At 38.0% G+C, this 16,072-nt stretch overlaps 1 protein-coding gene across 5 annotated transcripts in view; it reads right to left on the bottom strand.

Moving 5' to 3' along the window:
* LYRM4 (LYR motif containing 4) overlaps positions 1-16,072 on the bottom strand; it is a 92,636-nt gene that overhangs the window by 64,391 nt on the left and 12,173 nt on the right. For 2 of the 5 annotated variants that reach the window (XR_008970904.1, XM_057399313.1), the window contains exon 2: positions 4,702-4,822. Coding sequence is in view for 4 of the 5 variants with exons in the window: in XM_057399313.1 (XP_057255296.1) it covers positions 4,702-4,822 (121 nt within the window). In the remaining variant the exon portion in view is untranslated. The other 3 variants (XM_057399312.1, XM_057399314.1, XM_057399315.1) reach the window with 3 other exon arrangements.

The raw sequence follows: 16,072 nt of genomic DNA, 5'->3' as shown, positions 1-16,072 counted from the left end.
GTATGACATGGCCTTTTATCAAGGCATAGTCATGAAAGCATCTCTTTAAAAGAAACAGAGCTAACATTACTATAATCAGCAAATATTTCAAAGATTAGGATGCACTTATAGCATGCTGCAAACATGAAAAATGCTGCAAGTACTCAATACTTATCATTATCAGTGGAACCTTTATAAGAGTTCTCATACTTCAGAACCATGTTCCTGCATTCTTCCACACATCTGAAGGGAACAGTAAGAGAGGTCAACTCAAACTCAAAAGAAATACAAGTTTAGATAGTTCCCTTTGAAAATGCCGATGACCAGTCAGCTGCAAAGGAAGCAGATCCACATGACCTCACTGTGTAACTGCAAACAGTGTATTTCTTGTCTCTCTGCTAGAGGTTTGTGCAAACCATGATTCATAACAGTCTGAATTATTTAAAGAGACAAAAAAAGGCTGTGAAGTATTATAGCTGTTTTACTGAAGAGTACTGTAGTTGTGTGATGTCAAAACCAGTGCAATTGATACTAAAGCCTTAAGAGCTCCCAGGAAAAACAAAATAACCTTTCATATCTGGACAACAAGATGACTGGTGGTTTCCAGCTACAATATAAAACTAAGAAGAAAGTACTGTGGAAAAATACTTAGGAGTGAGATGTTCTATAAATTAAAATAGGGTTTAATCAGAGCACACAGGTGTAACACAACTTTTGAATTTCACTTTTATACTTTCAGTTCAAAACTTGAGAGACAACATGCCACAAAGGAAACTAGCAATGTCTCGAATCACTCAGTATTATCCTATCTTCAAAGTGGCTTCTATGAATCGTGAATCTCGGCAACAGCAGTAACATTTCAAGGCAAATTCTCCTACTGCTAGCATATTCCAGTAGTAATGAAAACTCACAAATGAAAGCATATTAGCATAGCTGGGGAATGGCTGTTACGATAATCCTTGAAGGACCGCAAGACTTAGCCTCAAAACTTATAAAAACTTTCTATTTCAAACTTATTTGTGACAGGGAAGCCACCATGAGTTGTGCTGCTTACACAGTAAGCATACACAAAAGAAGTCTTCACAGTGTTGAGTAAAGAATCAGAGTTGTTGCTTCCTTTAGCCAGACCATTTTTAAATCAAAACCAATAACAAGCAGAGGAGGACTAAGACAGAAATTAATGCTCATCCATGATTTTCAGCGTTATAAAGCTACTTTTATAGATTCAAGCAAATTGTACAGTGACTGACATGAACAAAATGACAGTAATCTGTCACTGTTTCACATTTCTCAGTAGGCTGATTCACAGTTATTTATGAACCTTACACTTCAATGGTCACTTTGATGACTAAACCATAAATTAGAATGTAAAGTGAGTATCAATTTGATTTTGGAGTAACAACAAACTGTCAGCAAAGTGGGATATTATTTAATTTCTATCAACAAGCTATGAAAAAGTCAGCACTACCAAGACACGCTGCACCATAATAAACCCCAAACATAACAAAAAAAAAAAAGTAAAAGTATGCTAGTGCTCATGTTTACTTCAGTGCTTCTGCATTTAAAAATAAAATCACTTTCTATTATGCTTGGTTAGTTTTAAATATAATGTCTTCATAATGTCAGATGACTTCATTACTTAGATCTTCAATTAAAACAGGGAGCAAGAATGCATTTCTTTCCACAGAGAAATTTCTTTCCAAGTAACAAACGCCTAACAGAAAGACAGGTACTTAATGTCATTTGCTTGAAAACATTTTGATTATAATGTATTAAACACTAGTTTTTCTATATTTGCAAAGCTAAAACATGTGTTGAGATTTTTGTGTAAGCACATGCATATGTTTATGTATGATCAAAATGTTCACTAGCAACCAATGAATTCAAAAAGTCCTTAAGACCAACTACTTTACAAAGGACAGTGAGTGGATAGACCAGACAGAGATTAGTGAAGCCTGCCTGCTCTTCCTACACTTTCAAAGGCAGCTGAAAGACCTATCTGAGGCCGAGGGACAATCTTTAAGCTAAAAAAAAAACAAACAGCATCATAAAATGTGCAAGATCAGACCCACAACCTAGAAGGAAAAGAGTCCACCCTGAGTCAAGAGCCCACACCATTTTTAGAGAAATGGTATATTTTTTTCAGGGTTTAAAGTAACAGAGTCATCTGGGTGTTCACAGGACTCAGATAGGACAGAAGTTTTATTTTGGCTCAGATGAATCAGTAGAACCATGTTTTGTCAAATAAAAAGTTTGAAAAGCTTTATTTTAGCAAGACGTACCTATCATCTGACTTAGAACTGCCTTTTACTATTTAGGCTTATAGAACCAGGAAGAACTGTCATTTAAGTCAGGGTACCCCAAACATTAAGGTTCTACACATCAGCATCCTCATTTCAGCATCCCAGATACATTATCTATAAAGCAGAGCAGTATTTCCCACCTGTTTCAAGTGCTTTGACACCTTGAAATTGAACTCTTCTCAGAAAAAGGAAGTACTTGCTATTATGAAAGAGTTGTACCAGGTACCACATAGTTAACCATATTTTAAAACAAAAATAAATTTAGTACACCTCAGCCATCCATTTAATTTCATGGCAAAATGGTCACTGTCGTAGCTTCACTGATGTTTTCCTCATTTATCAAACATACAGTATTTATATGATTACTTACAATCATCACAGAGCATTTTCTGACATGCTGACAGGATTTATCTTAAGCCACAATCCACAAGAGATTTTCTGTAGCATTTTACTATGGGACATCCCATATTCATAAATTGTTTCTTCTTTAATACAGCTTTCTTTAAGTGGCAAAATTTGACCCTGTGTATTCTTATCTTTTGCCACTGCTGTGATGGATACACTCCTCCTGTTGGAACTAACTGACTTTGGTCCAGGCAGGTACTCAGTACACCTGACCTAAGTTAATCCTATTTGGTGAGGTTTTACATGAGAACTCAGCACCAGAACCCCAAAACCACAATTTGGCTGGAGACTGGGCTAATCAGCAGCCGAAATTGCATTAACACAGCAGATCTGACTACAAATCAACCACTTTATGCTGTAAATATCTCCAGGGTCTATTGAGCTCTCCCTCAGTTGGAGCAGTTGGCTGTGCAGCAGTCATCTCCCCTTGAGAAGAGTCATCTCTCAAGGTTACCCCTCAAGGCTGAGAGATCCCTTACCTGACACCAAACATCAATCGGTTGCATTGTTTTGCATGCATGCAACATTTAAGATTATGTATAGTAAGCTTAAATGATAATCTTTGTATACTATACTAACATTAAGTATAGTAATAGTACTGACCCCCAATCCGTCTGTACTGATTAAATATTTTACATACCTAAATTTACTGATTAGAATTTAATTAACTAAGTACTAGCTCAGATCTGAGTGATCTCTGACTCTCCTCGTGTGACACTCCCTGCTTCATTGTCTTCTCCAGCCTCTGCTTGTAATACTTCTCTGGAGAATACTGGATATCAAGGCTCTCCAAGAGAAAACCTCAAAAGGAAGAGCAGAAAATGCTACTCATCACCAACAGATATGAGAAAAAAGCACCCCAAAATTGAAATACAATTGCATGGCATTTCAAAATCCAATTTGAGCTGCTTCTTTGAGAAACTTTTAAAATACAGAAATAGCAGTGTTTGGGTTAAAAAAAGATAGCAAAGCTATGGTAGCACAAAACAGCATCTGTTTCTGGGAGAAAAAAATTCAAATAAATAATTTAACTCACACCAAAATATTCACATTTAATTGCCAAACTAAAGGGCCCAGCTTCCTCCTGAAATAAGAATCCAGCTAACTGACCTACTGATTGTTAAAAGATTAATGTTAAAACAGACCATGGAGGAATAGGTGCCCATATTAATTCCATATTTAACAAAAGTACTACTGAGCTCAATGTGATACTATGGGTGTCAGGAAGCAAGGATTTTGTAAGGAGGGACAGCTTAAGCATTGCAAGTGCCATTAGTGAATTCAGGCACAGAAACTTGCTTTCTTCAAATTTCTAGTGGTCACTGTAGATAGACAGAGGGTATGTATGAGAAGTAATAAAGTAAAGTTCAATGAAGTATAATTCATGTCTGAATAATATGGTACCCAGTGGAAAGAACAGAGATACTATAAATGCTACTTAGACAATGTCAAGTGAAAAATATTGCCAGTGACTCAACTTTTTCCAAAGAAAAATCTATCCCATTGCTTGGACATATTTAGCCAGGATTTACTTAATTCACTTTAAGATTTTCTTGTTCTGCTACTGTTCTAACACTGTATCTGGAGGTGGGGAAAAACAAATACAGAAGGCAAGACTAATCTGAGTGAATGTCACAGTGACTCTTCTAAACCTGTGATGGAAGAAGGAACGTGTGAGGAAAAGAATCTAACACATATAAGAGAGAGAAAAAAGATTGAAAGGAAGAGAAACAGAGTGAAGAGACAGTAAAACAAACAGCAGAAAAGGTAACAGAAAAGTATATGAACTTTTGACAGCAAGGCCTGTTCCGGTTAATGCAACAAACATCCCTATATCCCCTATTGAACCATCATGGATAAAGAGACGATTCCCACCTTCTCAAGCTCAGACATACAAAAACTACTGTTCATTTAAAGACGTTTTGAGCAAGGATCTATTTTTTCCATCTGTAATGGTGTAAGGCAGTTAACTGAGTGGAAGAGGTTTAAATAAAATGAAATAAACAAAACATACCTGCCGATGAATAACCTCTAGGTTTGCTTTGGCTTTATTCAGTAGTTCTTCTATTTTCCCAGAATCCTTTACATTCTTGTTTTCTCTGAAGGCATCTCTTATCCTTCTGATGGCATATGTTCTAAACACAAACAATAAGATGACATGTATTTATAGATGTGCCACAGTTCATGATGTTTCAACATTCTTTAAGACATGCTGATCTTTAAAACTAATATACATACACAGTCATAAATTTTTCCCAGTTTTATACATAATTATTTTTATTCAGGGTCTTGTATTGCCTGAGTTGAAACAGTGACCAGATTCTTTAACTAGAAAAAAGTGGTTTTACTGGAAATTATTGTAGAAAAAAATTCATGTTTCACGTATCAGTCCAGTCCTTACTGCTTGTTATCGCTATAAACACACTGTTGGATGTTCAGCATGGATATTGCGAAGCTCAACAACATAACAACAAGCCTAAGAATAAAAAATCATCCCCTAAATTATTTTGAATCAGTGCAACAGTTCTTATTCTGGATACTCGAAAAGTCACTGAGCTAACTACTAAATGCATTACATATTATTATTAGTTTTGAATACAACAAAGGTAAGCTGACTAACCATAATAAAAAGGGCTCCTTCCCTGTCTCACCACTTTCCTCTCCTAACAAAGCATATTTTATCCCCCAAACACCTCCTTGTCCATTTCCCCACTAAGAAGCAATAACAGGACACAATCTCTTCAAGTAGGAAGATGTTATGATCCCTTCAGAAAGGAAGGTCCAAAGCTGTAGCTATCTCTGAATCTCTCCTTGTTCTTTACAACACAGCAAAGAACCTTTATGTAGTCTGTAGGGTATTGCTCAATAAAAAATAGGGCAAATTTCAATATTAAAATAAAATTATCAGACTGATCAGTAGACATTTTCATTACACACAGGCATGGGAGGAGTAGGAGAAACAACAGTAACCTGATCCTGCTCAGCTACCTCGATAATTTCCCACTTTTCTACCACATCAGAGCAGTATCATTTTTACTACAGAAAGAAAAACCTTATGTGCAGTGCTGGAAGGAAAAAAAAAATGCTGCTGTAAATACCACAAATAGTGTAATATTTCAACAGCCATAAAAGCGAAACACAAGATACAAAATTGGCTGAAACATGATCATAAAATACTCCAAAGATGATGCTGAAAAATACAAAAATTGGGGAGGAGTCTGAGAAAGGGAGAAGAAGTATAAGAAAGATGAATAGTCAGTAGAACTCCATACCATTAGATGGTGCTATCCAGCTCCTAATGCACCCTACACCAGCCAAGCAGCATATTTTCTCCTTGAGTTCATAAATAATACATTTCAATCACAGGAACCAGGATGGTTATGGAGTGCCACCCTGCTGCCGCACACTGGCAGATGGTGCGTGCTTTTAATTAGGGCCTGTTCACCTATAATGCGACACTGGGGTCCATGAGTGAGTGAGTGTGTGTTTGTATGTGTGAGGTTAATAGAATGTATTAAATATGGAAGCTCATTCTCATCTGCAGCTGCTGTCCTAGCCAGATTTGAAGGGGAAGCTGCTTATTTATTCTACAAAAGAAACAACCCCAAATCATTAAGATGTAGTGTAATTTTGTTGCTTGATAATTGATGGATTTCAAATCACCTATATATATTATAGGGTTAAACTATGCAGAAACATACAGTATTTTCTGCAAGAAAGGGTTTGAAAATGATACAAAGACCTTACACATATATATATACACTTTAGCTCAAAATTAAAAACAATTAGCAAGTATCCGTTACTGCATACAAGTCATTCAAAATGCAAAACAAATAAGTAAATGCTAACTACATAAAAAAGATAGGACTAAAACAAATCCTTTTTCAGTATAACACCTACAGACTGTTTTTTTGGTTTGTACATATGGTGCATTAATTGTTCTATTTTCTCTCCCTTCCTCTCATTACACCCAACAGTTGTTGAGAAAAAAAGATATGTACTTAAAAAATATCATTAGATCATTTTTTATCTGTCCTCAGAAAGTTGCATTTTTCCTCTTACAATTTCTTTAAAACTTTACGAACATTAATACACAAATGAAGTTATTTTACAAAGGCTTTAACAAAATCTTAATTCTACGGCTAAATCAATACATCTCCACACTTCAAAGACTAGCTCTGTATCTTGGTACTACTCTTTACTAGAGTTAAATTGAGATTAAATACATCACCTAAAATAAGGATAAACTGAACTCAAAGCTCAAACCCTTTGAAAAACATCCTTTTTTTTCCCCTACTGACAGGTGCCAGGGGAACATTTCACCAACACTCAAAACTCTTTCAAAACTATGTGAGAAATGTTAAGGTATAAACAATCTGGCAGTTTTGGGGGATTGTTTGTGTGTTTGTTTAAACACCAGCTTTTAAAATGCAACAGTTGTGAGTAGTGTCAATTCAAAACCTCAGTAATCTCTACACTTCAAGATTTTCCGAACCACTTATGTACTAAAAGGTAGTACTAACATTAAGGCATGAAAAACTGAGCTCTTCTGTAAGTACAGTAATGCATGTAGCAACATGTAGTACAGATACACATGCAACTAAAAGAACTTGTTCTCTCAGAGGTGTATCTGTCATTGTTTTGAAAGAGCACTCCTCCAAAGATCTTCTGGTTGATGAACAGACTGGTCAGCTACTCTAATGGTGTGTATTTTCCATTCAAGAAGCAGAAACGCCAAAAAAATCATGTACCATTTGAAGGCACAGCTCTGAATGCCATTGGTAGAGAATATATGACTATCTTCACAAAACTTAACCACATTAATCTAAGAGAAGCACTATCTGAAGACAAATGACAGATGACATACTGGCAAGTAAAATGGTTGCTGTACCTTATGGATTTATCCCATCTGATAAGATTATTAATCCCAGCTGGCACAAACAAACTGAGGGCATACAGCATTCCAACAAGTTTAAGGCAGTTTGAGCGAAGGGGAGCTGCTGCAATTTTGCCACCCTCTCTGGTGGGCACAAATCCTCGCTCTGCCTCCTTAAGACCAGCACAGCCAGTCTGAAACTTGGTAGAGGTGAGCCAGCCCGACTTGGGAACCTGACAGTAGGCTAACCTATTAAAAGAGTTAACTTCTTTTTTTTGTTGTGTTTGGTGGGCTCCCCCCCCCCCCCCATTAGCAAGCTCCACCAGCTCTGAATGGGACCAGATGAGCATTAGCACTGAGGAAGAGGGAATACAGCAGTACTGATTTAGATGGATACAATCTGCAATAGATCCAACTGAGCAAGTCCATAAACCAAAAGGACTCTTCAGCGAGAAGGTACTTCTCTCTGGAGAAGCAAGCTCTCCAGAGAAACAGAATGGGAAAGCAAATCTGCATACAGTACACTCAAACGGCTCCTACAGACCTTCAGGAAATTTCCTAGGAATGCAACAGTATTCATTAGGAAACATCACTGCAAATGAAAACTCGGTGCATTTCACATTCTACTATTTTCCCCACCATTCTTTGGAAACAGATACTGAAAAATGGCTGAAAGATGCAACAAGGCATTTTCTTTACTTTTCGTCATCCAAATGCACCAAAATTTTGGTAGTGAACAACTTTGATTTTATCTTCTGCAAAGAACTTTTAGTGAGCTAGTGACAGCAGGACCCAAGCAACAGTGTACGGTTGAATATATTCATTCAGAGCTTTCTTACATATACACACTCAAAACACTTCCCTACTTCTGTGCATCTGTCACACAACTAGCTCAGAATTAAATCAAAAGAATGCACTCAACGGGTAACAGACTCAGGGTGATAACCAAAGCCACCACAAGCATGTAAGGTAACAGATGCACATCAGCAGAAAAAAGACAGAGTGGTTAGGGGTTAATGTAAGAATATTATGGTCAGGGCCATAATATTACTACAGACTCAGAGGGAATGGGCACTACCTTGCTAGTATTAAGAGACAACAATGCCCCCAAATAATAGTAACACACACAGAATTACAGTTGGAAATAGTCTTTTTTCTAATGATCTGTCATTCACCTCTACCTTCAAAGAGTTCATCTTTTTCCTTCCCTGAAGTACAATCAAAAAACCTAACGTGTACTCCTGCAATGAAGCCTGTAAGAAGGGAAGTCTGAAAACATAGCTGTTAAGGAAAAATGAAACCACAACAGGTACTTCAGAAAATAATTGCAACTTGGGGCTTTAAAAATTTTCATTTCAAAATGTTTACTTATGTCATGCCTGACCAGAAAATAAAAATAAAAAAAATCTGTTTCCTCTCAAGTCTTCACTCTTATATCTTTGTGCTCTGCCAAACTAGAGTGTAAGAAAAGAAGCTGAAACATCATGCAGACATACTTGCTTCTAAGTACACAGTACTATGCCTTCCAAATAAACCTGGCCAAGCAATGTTTTTCTCAGCACCACTTTGCATTTATGAATATCACAACATGCTAAATATTTAAGTAGTCTTTCCAAGACAGCTTTACAGACATGTTGACATCTTGTCTTTGTGATTGTGAACAAATATAATGTATTAATAGATCGCAACATAGTTATAGGCAACATACTGCAAAACATAATGGCTGTTATAAATTGCAAGTCATTGAGCACGTACATGAAGATACAAGAGGAAGAAAGTGGTATAGCCTGTGCAAGCAAAACAGATTACGAGCGAGGAGGCCAGCAAGTTAGAATAGTGAAGATGTTAAAAAAAGTCTAAAGTAAAATGCATCTTTCTTTATAAGCTTGACATATATTTAAAAAAATAAGGTAAGTGATCAATAGCCTACCTCTAGGAAGTCCACTGTGGTTAATAACTCCCAAATGAAGTATATGATGCTTTTATTTAGGGACACAATGTGCAGAAGTGAGATACTGATTTACAATACAGTAACATCATATGAAGTGAGGAATCCATTTATAAAAGGTCATTGTTTCCTTTCACTAATTATATTTCCTTACCACTTTTCCCTTCCAATTAACATCTATTAACTTGAGGTAGCAACAGCATGAACGTTCAGAATTTTGCATTATTACTAGCAAAATGTGCACCAGATGAGATTTGCCTAACTGAATTTTCAGAATGACATATCATTAAAAATTAGAAAGTTTTGATAATGAAATAGCTGCAGAAAATTCATTTTAGCTTAAACTTTTATTAGCATTAGTGAGGTTGTCTCCATGTACAGAATTACTTTAGAGGGAATGATTGTATGTGTACACATACCTATTTCCATATGTAAGTATGTATTTACATTCTTTTTTCCTCTATAAAGGTCTCATTAAAAGACACCAATAAAGGAGAAGAAAAAGAAGCATGCAATTAAAATTTAATACCAGAAAAAGAAACATTTGACAACAGATGCATGTTTGAGACTGAGAGGTAAGTACTTCATAGGGAAGTACTTGTGACTTGTCTAATTAAACACGAGACCAACAGGCGGGGGTAATGCAGTGTTTTATCAGCAAGGTGTTCCTCAAACTCCATCACTAGACACTTTTTCAGCACTACCACCTCAGCTTACAGCACGGCAACGATGGCACCTGCCTGTTTTCTAAAATCAAAGCAAAGCTTATTCCTGGAACTGGGGTGGGGGGAGGGGGAAGGAGGAGTGTGTAAGCTGGAAGTGGAGGAGAGAAGAACAAAGAAACAGAAAAAATAGACAGTTAACACAGTATTATTTTCTTAAATTTTCTAATCAAAGAACACTCTTTACAAAAAGCTTATAGAATGAAACCAATGAGCCACTACTTGGTTTCTTTGCTAATATACAAAATATGAGTTCCAATGGAATTGCCAAGAAGTATGTCTGGAAGAGAATAGCACTAGAGATACTTCATGAGAGGACTACGCCAAAAGAACAGAAGGATAAAAATTGAACGTCAGAAAACACACTTGAGAGCTGGTGACTGTGACCCAGTGCATACGATACTTGCTGTATGATCAGATACAAGGATTTGTAACTTCTTTCTAAAGCAATTCTTGCTACTTTGAGACACATATCTAATAAAACTTCTAATGAGAACTTGCATCTTCCCAGTGCAAGATGTCCTAGATGAGAAAAAACTGGTAATAGGCACGCCTATTTCAACAGTTTCCTTTCATTTTCTTTTACCAATCTAAAAACTGAAAATGCCTCCCCGCATTTCTGTATCTACATAAAGAGACACTTGTGGCTCCTTTTGGGAAGGTGGGACTTTTTTTCTGACTGTTTTTTCATCAGTTTGTGCCTGTACCCATTTCAAAGAAGAAAGCATTGATGGCCACCCAGTCAGAATCATTCACATTGGAAAGCAGTGTTGGAGGTCTCTAGTTCTACCTCCTGCTGAAAGGACTGATGGGGTCAGACCAGGTGACTCTCAGTTTTGTCCTGTCAGGTTTTGAAAACCAGGATGGTGACTGGACCACCTCTCTGGGAAATATGCTCAATTGTTTGGCTGTCCTTGTGGGTAAAAATCTTCTCCTTAAAGCCAGTCTGAAAACCTGTCTTCCTTCACTTTACATCTGCTGTCTCTTGTTCCCCTGCTAGGCACCTCTGGATACTTTGAGGTACTGGATGCTATTTAGGTTCCCTCAATATTGTTTCTTCTCCAGGCTGAATCAGCCCAGCTTCCTCAGCCTTTTCTCACAGGGCAAGTGCTTCATCCCCCCTGGTGGTTTCTGCTGAGCTTGCTTCAAGTTATCTGTGTCTTTTCTGCACAGGGGATGGGGTGGGGGCAAGACTGGATACAGCACTCCAGATGTGGTCTTACAAGCATGGAGCAGATGGGGATGATCACTCTCCTAATCTGGTGGCTGAGCAACTATTTATACATCTCAGGATGGTCTTGGTCTTTCACTGCTGCCAGGGCACACAGCTGGGTGTCTCCTAGGATCCCTAGCCCCTTTTTATCAGAGCTGCTCCCTAGCCAGTCAGTCCCCAGCCTGTTCTGTGGCTGGGGCATCTCCTTCCCAAGCACAACTTAATGAGTGAATGTCATATGGCTGCTGTTGGCCTTTTCCTTCAGACTTCTGAGCCTTTGAGCTCATTGTCTCCCCAGTTTGGTGACACCTGCAAACTTAATGAGCAAGTAGTGTTGATTCCTTTGGGTCGTTAATAAAGATGTGCAACAAGATGAGTCCCAGGATCAAGCCCTGAAGACCCACCAACTCCCACCCTTCGAGCCCCAGCATCCAACCAGTTTTTAAAGGCCCATCCAGATCATAACACACTTGCTTAGATACAAGAATGTTGTGGGAGTCAGTGTTGAAAGCCTCCTTAAAGCAGAGGTAAACAGCATCCATTTCTCTCCCCTTGTTCACATATCCAAGAAATCACGTTAGTTAGTCATGATTTGCCCTTAGTTCCCAAACACCACCTTCTTCATAGTCCCAGAATACTGTCAGCACTATTCATAGTTATTTTTGCAGTTCTTTGAAACATTTTTGTTGCTATACTTCTAAAAATAAAAGCGGTTATTGGCTTAATTCTAAGTGTAAAGAATCTCTGCAGAAGGGAGTGCTTTACAGAAGGTCAGGGTTAAAAGAAAAGAGGAAAGATGCCCAAATGAAAGCATTCTTTTCATCTTAATTGGAGTTGCAACTGCAATGCTATATTGCAGAAGAGGTTAAGAAAGAGGGCTACCACTGAAGGACCCAATCGAGCACATTGTTCAGTTAACAAGGCACTGGGCAAGGATGTGTTGTAGGAACTGGAACCAGAATTTGCCACAGATAAAAAGGATTCTGATGACCTGAAATGTCTAATAGCTCCCTGCTAAGCTTTCACTGCCAACTGCTCCCCAGGACACTTGGGTTGCCCAACAATCCAATTACCAGCTGGGGAATGCCTTGAAACCACAAGTTCAAATCCTACTTTTTCTCTTCCTCATTTTTGAGGTAGATATATACCCTTCCATTTGCTGTGTATTTCTGAGCAGTTCTTAAAAAAAGGACTGGCCTGCTGTGAATTGCCGTTACAAATCCCATTTTATCTTTCAGGAAAGATTAGAGTTTTAGTCCAACACTGTGACCAACATTCCTCTCTTCAGCATGACTAGGGGCTGCCTTTCATTCTAAGAAGAGAGGTAGTTTAGCTCATGACTTGGATAACCTGAAGTGTTATCTAAGGGGTAACTTACATAGGCTAACCGTTTTGCACCTCTTGGTGACTGTTCATTTAGAAACCTTCTGGGTGCTAAGCAGACTTGCTGGATGGAATTATTTCCCACTTGTCAGTGGAAAATTATGTGGTGTCTTTGATGAAGAAACAGTGCTTATGTTTTGGTTTGTGGTTTGGGGATTTTTTTGGGGTTTTTTTTGGATTTTTTTTTTTTTTTGGTTTTTTTTTATTATTTTCTTTAATTAAGCAACAAGGCATAAACCCTTGGGATATTCTAACTTCTTGGACAGCAGTGTGGATGGTCTGCATGATGATGATATGTTGATAGGAAATTTCTAAAGCAGAGCATTTTTTCTGAATCTAGGCATGTAGATTTAGTAACTATCTAGTTCCAGTACCCATATTATTTTAATACGGAAATTATAAAAATGCTAATTCCCAAGAAAAGGGGTTGAATATCAGAAATACGTTGATAGCACACTGGCTTAAAATAACAACTGAAATACTCTGATTTACAAAAGACTTTAAGGAACAGTTCTCTGAAGGTTATCTGAGTTGAAGCTTTCTTGGTTGTTTTGACAGACTACTAATTTTGAGCCTACAGAACAGACTTCTAGCAAAGTTGTGTGTCACAAAAGCGATTGCTGGATTCTAGCAATAAACATGATTAGTTTTGCTTCTTGATTTTTGTTCAAGTAAACCAGCACTTTTTGAGAAAGAATTTAAGCATCACAGACCTAAAATGAATCAACTAAGAGATACTACTAGAATCTAGTAAAAGAAACTGAAATTATATAAGATCCAGTCATCTCATGACAAAGACAACAATAAACCATAAATACAATTGTGGAGACAGTGTTCTCACGGGAGAATGCATAATTAGTACATAAACTCTGAATAATCCTGAAAGATACAGCAAGGCCATGAGAGGCCCAAAGAAGCTTAAGCAAGCAATATAAGAAGAAGCTGGAATTCACTGAGTTAATGAGAACTGTGGACTGTTGGCAAGCTTTCGAGGTCAAGTTCTCACACCTGTGCTTAACCAATTATAAGTTAGTCACTAAGGGTCTTCAAGACATGTATCCAATCATAATATGCCAAATCACTGTAAGTGCATGTAAGAAATAGTATATAAGGAGTTAAGGCTTTGTAATAAATTTGGCAATCGCTTGATCACATTGATCATCTCTGCGTTGTCCGTGACTCCTGCGTCAACATATAATTTATTAAACAATCCATATTAAGTAACAGACCACATGCTTTATCTGCTTATAGACAACACATTAGAAGTTACAGGATTTGGAAAACTGAAGATATTCTTGAAACTTTACTCTCTCATCTATTTCTACCACCTTTACAGCTTATCCAAAAAGCTTTTTTTCTTGTAACTCAGCCAGCAGTGACAAACCTCCCCCACTGGACCTCCCATCACCATATGGCTTGATGACCTTCCCTCATTTACAGCAAAGCACTGCATGTTTAGTTTAGCAAATCAGCAACATCAATTTTGACAACAATGATGGATATTTGAAATTACAATGTAATACTTAACACTGAAAATTCTAATATATGCAAAGCTTATTAGTCAAATGCAGAGCCTAAAAAAAAACAATTTAGAATGCATAACAAAATCACAGTCCCACTTTGCACATACAGAGTACAGAATTGTCGTGGTTTAAACCCAGTCAGGTAACTCGTTAACTCACCCCCCCCCCCCCCCCCCCTTCTTTCCCTCCCCCTACTCCCGGAGGGACGGAGAGGAGAATCGAAAAGAATGCAACTCCCACAGGTTGAGATAAGAACAGTTTAGTAACTAAGGTATAACACAAATCACTATTGCTACCACCAATGATAATACTGATAAAGGAAATAACAAGGGAAGAGAATACAACACCTCAGCACCAGCTGACCGATAACTCGCCCCCCCAAGCCCGACCAAGCTCCAACCGATACCTCCTCCAACCCTGCAGTCTCCCAGCCCTTCCGGCTAACTCCCAGTTACATCCTGGGCATGACGTGCTGTGGTATGGAATACCTCTTTGGTCAGTTTGGGTCAGGTGTCCTGTCTCTGCTTCCTCCCGGCTTCCCCTCCTCCCTGGCAGAGCATGAGGCTCAAAAGTCCTTGGCCAAACCAAAACATCGCTATCAGCTCTGTTCCCAGGCCGAAAGTCAAAACACAGCACTGCACCAGCTACCAAGAAGGAGAAAAATGACTGCTACTGCTGAACCCAGGACAAGAATAAAACTTTTTAGACATTTTAGATTATAAATGCAATGCCTTTGGACAATAGATAAAATATTTGAAGAAGCCTAGATAAAGGCTACTGTGGTTATGTTATCAGATGCTCAGGAAAAAAAAATAAATGCAGGTAGTTTTGCACACTGACTTACTACCTAAGGCACAGAGGGACAAGTGAACTAGATCTTTCCTTCTGTATATTTTCTATTTAATTTTTGTTGGGATATGGAAGTCATCAAAAGCTTTACATATGATAAGAGTAGCACAAAAGAAAGGGAGGCTGAAAATCCCAGCCTCATTCAAGAATGGAACAGTAACCCAGGAATGCAATGGGTACAAACTCTGGGTGTCACTTCATCCCGATGGGAAATTGGATGTGGCGTCTTACACAATAAAAGAGTAGAAGGAACCATGGGTGAACAGAGGCAAGGTTTTAAGGGAAAAGATTATTCTTCTTGGCAAAGCTGATTGAGTAGTTCATTTACAGACCATGTCATAGACAGATCTGAGGTTTTGAGGCTGGCACAGCTGATATTCACCTACATAAATTACATCACATCTGTATGCACCAGGCATAATGTGCCAGAACTATCCACCATGGCTTTCAGCACTGCATGGGTCTCCACTTCCTGTACCTCCCAGGTGCTATCAGCACAAGCAAGCACTGAAAAAAGCCAGATCCTGTGCAGGCTAGTTATAGAACTATATGCCCACAGCTATCAATCTTTGGAGCACAGTAACAATCAGCTAAGACACACCTGAGATCTCTGCAAGCTCCAGTAAAAGAGATTCATGTTCTCAGGACCTGTATATCCTACATAACTTTCTGGAGTCCATAACTAACATATGGTTCAAAATAGTACTAAATCCCAAGTGAAGTAATAAAACAGTCTTGAAAGCTAATTTACATACCAGGAAAAAAAAAAAAAACAACAGAAAAACACAACAAAAAAACCCTAAACAAAAATTTACACTCATTTTCTTATTATTTTTCTACCGCTACTCTAAAAAGCAATGCAGGATGAATG

Source organism: Pezoporus wallicus, unplaced genomic scaffold, assembly GCF_028554395.1.
Source record: "Pezoporus wallicus isolate ANWC-B61680 ecotype Strahan unplaced genomic scaffold, APGP_CSIRO_Pwel_v1 contig_818, whole genome shotgun sequence".
NCBI lineage: Eukaryota > Metazoa > Chordata > Aves > Psittaciformes > Psittacidae > Pezoporus > Pezoporus wallicus.
Note: the sequence above shows the minus strand (reverse complement) of the source record. Positions and strands in the feature narration are given on the sequence as shown.